Source organism: Rattus rattus, chromosome 2, assembly GCF_011064425.1.
Source record: "Rattus rattus isolate New Zealand chromosome 2, Rrattus_CSIRO_v1, whole genome shotgun sequence".
Lineage (NCBI taxonomy): Eukaryota > Metazoa > Chordata > Mammalia > Rodentia > Muridae > Rattus > Rattus rattus.
The window spans coordinates 167,922,689-167,932,978 of record NC_046155.1 but is presented as its reverse complement, the minus strand read 5'-3'; the positions used below and the strand labels follow the sequence as shown (position 1 = coordinate 167,932,978).

Sequence of the window (10,290 nt, the reverse complement as noted above, 5' to 3'; positions counted from 1 at the left end):
AACTACCCGGCCATCTGTCCAGCACCCACCCCCCTTCTCTTACATTCTTACAATCAGAGGATCCCATTGTTCTTTGAAATACATACTAAGTTCTGAAACAACACCCAAATATTCACCATGTGTAGAGGACGGTGGGGTGCCATTATAATCTATCTGCACTTCCCGACAGCTCTATATTCTAGTCTGGAGGGGATGAGAAAGTAACAGTCAAACGCAGTGGGTCTCTACCTGTCACAACTCCTTTGGGGGTTGAATAATCCTTTCCCAGGGGTTGCCTCAGAGCCGTGGGAAATACGGATATTTAATCCTGATTCACAGCTAGCAAAATTAGCATTGTTTAGCAGCAATAAAACTAATTTTATGGTTGGGGTACCAAAACATGAAGAATTCTAATGAAGGGTCACAGCATCAGGAAGGCTGAGAACTACTGGTCTAAACCATGGCAACTTTCTCCAAGCAGAGAACATGGACAAGCCGTACAGAGGATGGCAAAGGGACCCCTTCCTGACCTGGGTGAGTGGGAGCAGGCTGGGTAGCTGTAGGGAGGGACACAGATCTAAACAGTACTAAGGGGAAGTGGGATTGGCCTTGGTCTTCAGATCCCTGCAAGGACAGGCAGCCAGACAGGGCCACAGGTGGGCGGGGTCAGACCCGAGCCTGGAACGCCACACTCAACTGTGGTTAACAGCCGAGAAGGTAACAGAATAGCAGGACAGCCTCTTCAGACAGATAACCAAGGACACCACACCCAGGGAGGGTGGGCAAAACTTAACCAAAACAGAGCCCTGGAAACAGCAAGACAAACGAAGCACAAAGTCTCAAGCAAGGTGGAAGACATTTTGTTAGGTTACGAGTGACTCAGAAAGTCTCATTTGCCTCAGGAAGAGCATTTAGCCAGAAGTTTAGTCTTCATACACAGGGTAACACTCCCAACACGGAAGAGTGCACCTTGGGAACTTGCCCCTTAATGGGCAGACAGGTGTGTGCACTGGAGCTTAACTGTTTCCTTGGCAACCAAATACATCTGCACTCTCTTGACACTGCTGTGTACAAGGAGAAACCAAGGGGCTATCTCTGTCCCTGGCCCTTGTGTACATAAGACAGGCAGAAATTACTGAAAACCCAAATGACCTTCTTGGAGAAATGACAGAGGGGCTTCAGTCTGTGGCCACGGCTTTGGTTGAGGTTGTCTATCCCGTTTCCAAAGTCTTCGAAGTCATTTGGTCCACATTCTCCACTCTTCTCCAGGCTGCAATCCAGGACAGGAGCCTTATTTGTCAGGAGACAAGGAGGGCCCAGAGCATCCTATTCAACGTCCATATTCCCTAAAGGAGTTAAACACCTAAGAAGAAATTAAATAGGTCCAATCACGTCCATTTATTGACGAAACCAATCCTGGGTAAAGAGAAAACTAGCCTTTGGGACAGGTGCCTGGGGAGTGTGGGGAGGGGTCACTTGTAAAACTCATGTTCCTGCTCATCTTTCTTGATCACGGTCTTGTATGCTTTCTCGAAGTCCTTGGCCAGGACAATGTAGCGGTTCTCACGGACAGCCAACATTCCACTCTAGGATAGGATGGGAATAGAAACTGTACATCAAGAACTGCCCTCCCCACTCTCCAAACCCCATGAAAGCCAAGGAAGAGAAATATGGGACCAAGAACCCAGGGAAGCAACAAGGGGAAAAGACTGGAAAAGGGGAGACACCTTCAAAAAGACTATCGCTCACCTCCTGACAGATGGAGTTGATATCGGCTCCTGAAATCTTATCTGGGCGGGCCACATCTATAGTAGCTGAGTTAAAGAAACCTTTCCTCACATGATGGGGTCAATTCTTGAAATGGATGCTGTTCTGGTCATCACCCCTCTTCCCTGGACCTTTCCCTGTACTCCCCAAATAGTGGTAGTGATGAAGACCCAACCTTCATTTCCTGCTGGGTTTGCTCTTTCACTTTCAAAGAAGGATACAGTCTTCTAGGTCGACCTCCTCAGAAAGGTTCATCTTGCTGGTGATGGTGGAGAAAATCAACCTCTTCTGGCGACGATCAGGGAGTGGGAATTCAATTTTGCGGTCCAGGCGTCCTGGCCGAAGTAGAGCTGGATCCAAGGTGTCTGCTCTGTTTGTGGCCATGATTACCTGGCACGGGGAAGAACCAGCTTAGGCTTCTGCCATCCCTCCAGCCTCTTTCCCTGTCAGGATGTCTGGCCCTTATAAGCCATCCCAGTCTTTCCCCAGCCCCTATGCCATGCCACCCCCTGCCAGTCCTGAACCCTAAACCTTCACATTGACGTTTTGGTCAAATCCATCCATTTGATTCAGTAGCTCCAGCAGGATCCTCTGAACCTCCCTGTCAGCTAAGAAAGAGTGAGAAACGTGGTCAGCTCAGAACGCATCCTTTGACAAGCCTGCACGGGAACCAGGCCATTAGGGCACTGCTCACCTCCTGTCTGGGCATCGAATCTCTTGGTGGCAATGGCATCGATTTCATCTATGAAGATGATGGCAGGTGCGTTCTCCTTGGCCAGGCGGAACACATCCCGGACCATTCGGGGGCCCTCACCCAGGTACTTCTGAACAAACTCTGAGCCCACCACACGGATAAATGCAGCTGAAGGCAGAATGACAAGGGTATTAGAATGGGGGCTGTCCTCCTTTGGGGTCCCTTATGCTTTACCTGACTCTGGGAATTCCTAAAAATGCCCTTTTCTTGTATAACTACCCTCAGTAGCTCATAAGGCACAGGGTTGGGTCCCCACATCCAGCCACTGCTCATGCCTCACAATGACAGATAAGCCCCAATCACAAACCCTATATGTACATATCATGGGAGGAGGTACTTTTTAAAAGAATCAGAATATTAAGTACAAAACAAAACTAAAAGCCCAAATTTCTAGAATGCATGCAGAATCAGTTAACAAAACAGAAATGTCCATAGACTAAACTTGTCTGGCCCACGGCACCAAGTTCATGTTTGCTCTCTGAACCATACTTGTTTGTTTGTTTGTTTGTTTGTTTGTTTGAGAAAGGCTCTTGATACAGAGCTCGCTCAGCCTTGTCTGGGATTAAGTATGTAGTGAGGCTGGCCTTGAGTTTGTAATTCTCCTGTTGCAAGCTCTGCAGGGCTGGGATTAAACACATTTGCCCAGCTCTTCCCAGCCCTGGAGAATCAAAGGCTCTCAGGTCATCTTCTCACATAACTGACAGCTGGCGGCAAGGCTGACCGGGTTTGCTCTGGGCTCTCCACCTGCATTTGTTTCCTAATAGGCAGGCAGCTGCATGCCATGTGGAACATACTTCTGGGACTCTCCCTCCTGCCACCAGAGCAAGGAGACAGAATTCGTACACACAGGCCAAGCAGGAGCTGAACAAGACACTCCCTTGGGCCCACACTCACATTTGCCTGAAGGTATAGAGGTATCCACCCACTTAGGCATCACCTTAGGGTCCCCACACATCCTAAGCTCAAGGCTGCTGACTGTCCCAGACACATGTCACCACTTTTCTTCCTGCCCACAGGAGACCCATCTCAGGAGTGGCCTTCTATGACTTACTTCATCCCCGTCCTCCTTCACCCTCCCCAGCCTGTCACTCCTTTAGACTGGTCAGCCTCTGCCATTCCTCCCACCCACCCTAGAGCACTCCCCTGCTTAGTCACTAACCCTCAGTCGCCATCAAGTAGATGTCTCGTCTCACCAGGACTTTCCTTCTCGAGGGAGACAGCTCAGGGACTTTCCCATTGCTCTACCCCCACACCCTCTTCCAGTGAAAAAGCCTTTTCCAGATTCACTCAGAACAGAGGAGCCCCTCACTTTCTGTCTGTTCTTGGTCATGCTCACCTGTCTGGATTGACACTTGGGCAGAACAAGGATGCTAATGGACCACTGGTGAATTTCGAAAATGTCTATTCTCCAGTTCAGAGTAACTTACAGTGTCAACTTTCTGTGTTTTCTAACTGCTCTGTGACTCTGGGGGACATGAAGTGACATGGAGGAGTCTGGGTGAGGGGTGCATAAGAACTTTCTAGAATCACTTCCCCTAAAATGACCCTCAGGAAATACTTGAAAGACTGTTCTAAGGTGGCAGATTCCCGAGTCCCAGATATAACACAAAGACAGCGTTATGATTCTGTTATTAATGTCTTCAATAGTAGCCATGCTCTTACCAAAGCATGAGAATGTACCCTCTCTACCATGGGCATGGCCTACACATCCCTGTGTCTCCCTGAGCTCAAGGAATCAGTGGAGCATCAAGGGCCAGCAGTTCAGGGGTTGGAGGTCTTGCGTTAACTCCTAGCACTCTAGCTGGTCAGCTGGTGACCTTGGACCAGATGGAAGCCTGCTTTCTTACGTGAGGCATTCCTTTCTACATGGATGCAGCAGTCGGCAATGCCTGGTGCAGTGCCCAAAGCTACTCCTGGGCATAAATGTAGTTATTCAGTACCATCACCACACGGACGCCCACCCACAGGACAGCCATCATGGAGAACGGAGAGAGGACAGAACAGATGGTGCCAAATTTCATCAGCCTGCCCTGGTTCTTTAAGACAGTCCAGGAACCACCCTGCAGTCTCCCTCAGAACAACCTTGCATTTCCACAGGAGACGTTTAAATCATGTCCTTCCCCACCACCTGCCTTTTCCACATCATCTAAGCCTAAGCCGCCACCACAGAGACCTCTGAGCCTCAGGTGACTGCTCAGCTCCAGTGCTCCTTGCCGGGAAAGCACCTTCCATCACCCCTCTCCTGCATCCTCCTGTCCCTTCATCTCCCGCCTCTCCAGGGCTCTCTCCATGCTTGGATCACCAACCTTTCCAGCCAACGAGCTCCTTCCCAAGAGCAGTTCTAACAGTAAAATCCTCCCCAACTTAAACCAATCATGTCTACCTTTCCCACCACCTCCCCGGCCCTGCTGTCCTTGAGGACGCGGGCTCCAGGAAGGAACACTTGCTCGTTGCAGTTCCTCAGGAACTGGGGCACACGGCACAGGGTGGACACGCAGCAAACACCCAACGTGGCCCAACGCCAACTTCTGAAAGGTCTATGCGACTTCCATGACAGATGTCTGGCTAGCACTCTGACTTCTATTTACCATCGCTCTTACCATTTTTATTTCCCCTTTGGAAACCCTGACTTACACGCCCAAAGACGAACTGAAGAGGACACGCACTGATGACTTCCTCTCCACTCACAGCTCAAACCAAAGCGATAGTGCATCTGTGTTTTACGATTCTGGCTGATGCGCCCTGGTCGTGAAATCTCAGTGTGTCCCACACTGTTGGAACACCACTGTTGTGAAGCCACTGTTCCCTTCCCCAGTTCATCCCTCTATCCCACAAAGTCAACAAGAAACCCAGGGTGACCCAAACCAGGGACAGAGAACTGCTCTGGAATTCCACCTCTCGCCAACTACACCCAAGTCATCAGTAAATCTCAACGACGCCACCCTTAGTTATCCATTCCTAAGCACACAGCACGAGGTTAATATTAGGGGTCCCCAAACCAAGTTTTCTTTTTTTTTTTTTGGTTCATTTTTTGAGCTGGGGATCGAACCCAGGGCCTTAATGCTTCCTAGGGGCTCTACCACCTAAATCCCCAGCCCCCCAAACCAAGTTTTTCTGATTGGCTGTCAGGTTTCTTTTAGACTAAACTATTTTAGTCTGTTCATAATCAGGCCCCTCACAATTTCTTCAGCCTCACTCATGCTGCCAAATACAGCTCAAACTCACCAGGAAAACCCCAAAGTATGAGTTTGCTCTTGTGACACCTGCAGTCTACCCGAGTCTGTACATGAGTCCCTCTCCACCTCTGACCTCTGCATGTGGTGTTTATTCCCTGATGTCAATTCCTGCTCCCAATCTCTGCCTGACAATTCCTCCTTGCCCCCTGCTTCCTCTGGAAACCTTCCTGAGAGGTCCATGCAGGACTGACAGCACATCCAGGACGCTCTGTCTACCCTGATTCCCTAGGGTACCCTGTGGACCACCCTCTCCCGGATCTTATCTCTAACCATTTGCCCCTCTGGCTTCTGGTTGATAAGCACCGAGTCCGAACCCACCATAAGAAACACACTGCATCGGTTCACTAACTCCTCGTTATTACCCTATGGAATTAGGATGGGATGTTTGCTTAGTGGCTTGGTTTTTGGTTGTCTGGAGAAGGGTCTCACTTGGTAACCAAAGATAACCTTAAATATTCATCTTAATGCCCCAGTCTCCTGCGTTAGATTAAGGATATTTGCCAGAATGTCCAGATAGGCTTTTTAAATTTTATTTACTTACTGAGACAGGGTCTCACTATTTAGCATTGGCCAGCCAGGACCTGCCCATACAGACCAGGCTAACCTTAAATTCACCTGGTCCTGCCTCCTGGGTGCTGGGATTATAGGTCTGTGATGCCACACCTGGCTTGTTAGACTCTAATTTTGAGAAAACTGAGGCACAGTGAGGTGAAATCACTGCCAGGGACTGCACATCCCGTGAAGGCCCGCCTTCTGGGCTATGTTTACAGACACGACTGCTATGTCATCCCTACGGAACCCAAGGAAGCAGGAGGCAAGGCGAGCGAGAGGAGGCCATGAGAGGCTCACCTGTCGTGTGATGTGCCACAGCCTTCGCTAACATGGTCTTTCCACAGCCAGGTGGGCCATACATGAGGACACCTCGGGGAGGATCGATGCCAATCTGAAAGAGGTGGGGAAAGGATGAGCCGAGGGATCCCATCGCCAACCCTGGGCCCAGAGAGACCTGTCCTGCCCGCCGCCTCTCTCTCACCTGCTTGTAGAGCTCGAAGTGCGTCAGTGGGAGCTCCACAGCCTCCCGCACCTCCTGCTTCTGGATGTCCATGCCTCCGATATCGGCATACATCACGTCGGGCTTCTGGTCTGGTGGGACAGTAGAGCTAGGGCTTGCAGCTTGGCCCACAGGGCCCCCTTGGGACTCCCAGCGCCCTGGGTGTCCCCCTCACCTGAGGTGAGCATCATGATGCTGCTGTCGGCCTCGGGAGGCAGCACATCCACCAGTGCGTTGCTGTGCTTGTGCAGGGCCACTGAGGCATTGGGTTTGAGCAGCTCCCGATCAATGGTACTCAGGATGCGCACATAGTAGTTAGAGCCTTTGGAAAGCAGGCAGGCAGGAAGACGGTGACATGAGAACGCCAGAGACTCGACGGCGGTCCTTCCCCATTCCCCTCTACATCACAGCTGGCCCTTCCCACGTTTTTCCACATCTGGCCCTGGGTCACCCCCTCTTAGCCTCCCCTAACCTACCCCCTACTAATGACTTCCCTGCTGGTCTTCAGCCCTGACTCTCTCTTGAGTTCCAGCTCTGTGCATCTTATGTGTGGCCGCCTGGATGGCCCTGGGTATCTTTCAATGTGTCCCAACAGTCCTGGTACTCTCCGCTAAATGGTGCTGTTCCTCCTAGATCTGTTGCAAGGATACCCATTGTCTTTGAGTTGCCAGCCAGAGGACTAAGCCTCATTCTGGCCCTTTCTCCATTCTTTCAGGACTCCTCAGTCTCTCTTTCCACGCAACCTCCCAAATCCATTCAACCAATCCCTCCTCTGCTCTCACCTGGCCCACCGCTAAACCCCACCCTCATCTGGCGCCATCTTCAGCCCAAGACTCCATATAGATTCCTGGTTACCAGCCTCCAACTCCATCTCCCTTCTCCAGTCTACTCTCTACAGCGAGGCTTGAGTGTGCAGCGGCCTCCTAGACATCTTCCACAACAACCTCAACTTCCCTCACTGCCTGCCTCCAAACCTACTCCTCCGATTGCACTGCTATCTCAGGGAGCCCCACCGTCTTACGTCTCACTTTCGGAGCACAGGCTCCATCTTGGATCTCGCTCTCCCTTTACTTCCTCGAAGCCCATCTGCCCAATCCCACACAGTTATATGACTTTATCTACAACCTTTATAAACATATGGCTCAGTCCAGAGCCACGGTGGCCAGCAGCAGGAAAAGACAGGTAAGACACCAGAATCAACAGCCAGTGTTAAAAAAGCAGGGCACGGGTTTTTGTTACTAGCATCTGCTGTATGCTGGGTCCTCAACAGAGCCCAACGTCTTTGCATGCACCCAATGCTTCCGAACAGCAGCTCCAAACCCAGCAGCGGTTGTGAAGTTAAGTCAGTGGAGGGGAGTGACCATACGTTTGTTTAAAGCAAACAGACTAGAACCACAAACATAAATGCTCATGATCGATTTTTTTGGGGGTGGGGCTAGGGTGGAAGAGAGACAGGGTCTCTCTATGGAAACACACTATGTAGATCAGGCTGACCTCAACCTCGCAAAGATCCTCTTGTCCCTGCCTCCTCAGTGCTGAGGTTAAAGGTGTACCCCACCACACACTTGGATGGCTAAACTTTATATATATGCATACACATGGATTGAGGGGCAGAAAGAGACATTCAGGAAATAAAGTACATATCCACTTTTGGATTGGTCAATACTGTGGCCATTATATCACCCGGTCTTGCTCCCAACCTACCCGTCCACTCACCTGTGGTAGAGCCCACAATGGCTGTGTTCTGATCCACAGCTTCCAAAAACTGACCGATGACCAACGGAATGCTCTGGATTCGCTTTACCTCCTCCTGTGCATGGAGGAACTCCTTCTTCAGGTTCTTCTGCTCATCCTTGATATACTCCTCCTGCACCTCCAGGAACTCCAGCTCTTGCTGTAGCTTCTGTAAGGACAGAGAGAGCAAAGGGTGGGCGGTAGGTACCAGAGTGGGAGGTGGGAACAGTATGTGATGGGGGACGGTAGGGAGGCAGGATCCAGATTAGGGTTGAACGTACCTTGTAGCGGCTGTATAGGTCCTCCAGGTCCTCAGGTTCGGGTCCCAGAAAGGACAGGCCGGTCTGTGGCCGAGACACGGACAGTGCTGGGATCTCATCCTATAGACAATAAAGAAAACTTGGTATTGGAAATAGAGAATCATCTCACAAAATCGGTGAGAGCATTCTTCCTATTTTGCCATGAAGTCACTCCGTCTCTAGTACCTGATATAATTCATTATCTATCAATAGATATAGGAACTGCTCCATACCCTATGTTTTAGATTTCTAAAAGTAGGCCCCTTAAACAAAAATTTTCACGTCAGCATCTCCCATCTGCTACTATAATGCCCCTAACTAGGATGAAAGTGTTGCTGCGACTCCATACTGGATCCCAGTCCCCTCAAGAGGTTCTAAAAGTAGCATGGATTTTAAAGTCAGAGCACATTCGAGTCTCATTACCCAGTTTTCCCCCAAAAGCTTTTATGTCAGACTCCCAACTCACGTTAAGGCCAGAGGTCACTCGGCCAAACCACAACTAATACTTAACGCCTCCCAGTTCAAGCCACAACCACAGTCAGTCCACTAGCCCCTTGGCCACGGGCATACCTAGGCCACAGGGCCCCATACATCACTCTCCACCTGGTCCAACACCGAAATCGAAAATCTATTAAGCACAGCTATCCAGGCCTCGAAATCGCTCGATCTTAAAAGAGTCTTTAAGTTTAACACCACTTTCCTCTCGCTCTGCTTTTTTGAGCTCTGCCGCCCTCCTGACAACACGACTACCCAGCCAGGCCTCGGGACCACTCAAAGCTAAAGCTCTACACCGAGGCCTCTGAAACCAACCAGTCCAGAGCTGGGATCCTGTGAATCGCTCAGCATCCCACTCATGTCTAGCTCCCGCTAAGAAACCCCGATCCCCACCGCACCTGGATTTTCTCCACCAAAATGCCTATCTCCTCCATAGTGACCAAGCCGGCCTTAGTGCAGCCCGGCCAGTCACGGCTTCCGCTGACGCCAACGGAAGTCCTTCACATAGAGCATCTTGGGAAATGTAGTTTAAGGTATCGCCGAGGGTTGACCCGACAGGCCGGATTGCAAGAAGGGCGGGAAACTCTTGGCCCTGGGCTCCGCCCCCAAGATGCGTTCCTGCACTGTGAGCTCCCGGCGGGCGCGGGAACCGGCGAGGACTTTCCGCGTGTGCTGCAACTCGCATTCTGGCGCCATCTTTCTTCGCGGCCGCTCGCGCGTTGTGGAGGTTTCTCCAGTAGGTGGCGCGGCTGCGTTGAAGATTATTCAAGTCCTGTCCTGACTGATTAAAAAATCCAGAGATCTGTTAGAAGGAATTTTCAGATTTCGCGAAGTATAAGAAATGAGACCGACCCTGCAGAGAGAAGCAGATGTCACAGAACAGTGAAGCACCAAACAGATCTAACCAAAGCTGGAGAAACCGAGCCAGCCGCAGGTGCAGATCTTTGCCAAGTCCTATCGATATTTTTCTTCTCC

At 50.6% G+C, this 10,290-nt stretch overlaps 1 protein-coding gene across 1 annotated transcript; it reads right to left on the bottom strand.

The window, feature by feature from the left end:
* Positions 1 to 1,353: 1,353 nt before the first annotated feature.
* On the bottom strand, positions 1,354 to 9,830 carry Psmc4 (proteasome 26S subunit, ATPase 4). The gene is made up of 11 exons (XM_032894086.1): positions 9,714 to 9,830; positions 8,803 to 8,901; positions 8,504 to 8,690; positions 6,963 to 7,109; positions 6,770 to 6,879; positions 6,586 to 6,679; positions 2,441 to 2,608; positions 2,278 to 2,354; positions 1,968 to 2,136; positions 1,729 to 1,784; positions 1,354 to 1,565 (listed from the first exon to the last, which is right to left on the bottom strand). The coding sequence occupies exons 1-11, from the start codon at positions 9,747 to 9,749 to the stop codon at positions 1,452 to 1,454; spliced, it is 1,257 nt and encodes a 418-aa protein (XP_032749977.1). The 5' UTR covers positions 9,750 to 9,830; the 3' UTR covers positions 1,354 to 1,451.
* Positions 9,831 to 10,290: the final 460 nt, after the last annotated feature.

What these genes read in the sequence shown, in the direction of transcription:
- Psmc4 (XM_032894086.1), bottom strand. Translation starts at nt 9,749, where the DNA reads ATGGAGGAGATAGGCATTTTGGTGGAGAAAATCCAG. An exon ending in CATCATGATGCTCACCTCAG is followed by an intron (nt 6,880 to 6,962) that starts GTGAGGGGGACA and finishes CTGTCCCACCAG; the next exon opens with ACCAGAAGCCCGACGTGATG. An exon ending in TCAACTCCATCTGTCAGGAG is followed by an intron (nt 1,566 to 1,728) that starts GTGAGCGATAGT and finishes ATCCTATCCTAG; the next exon opens with AGTGGAATGTTGGCTGTCCG.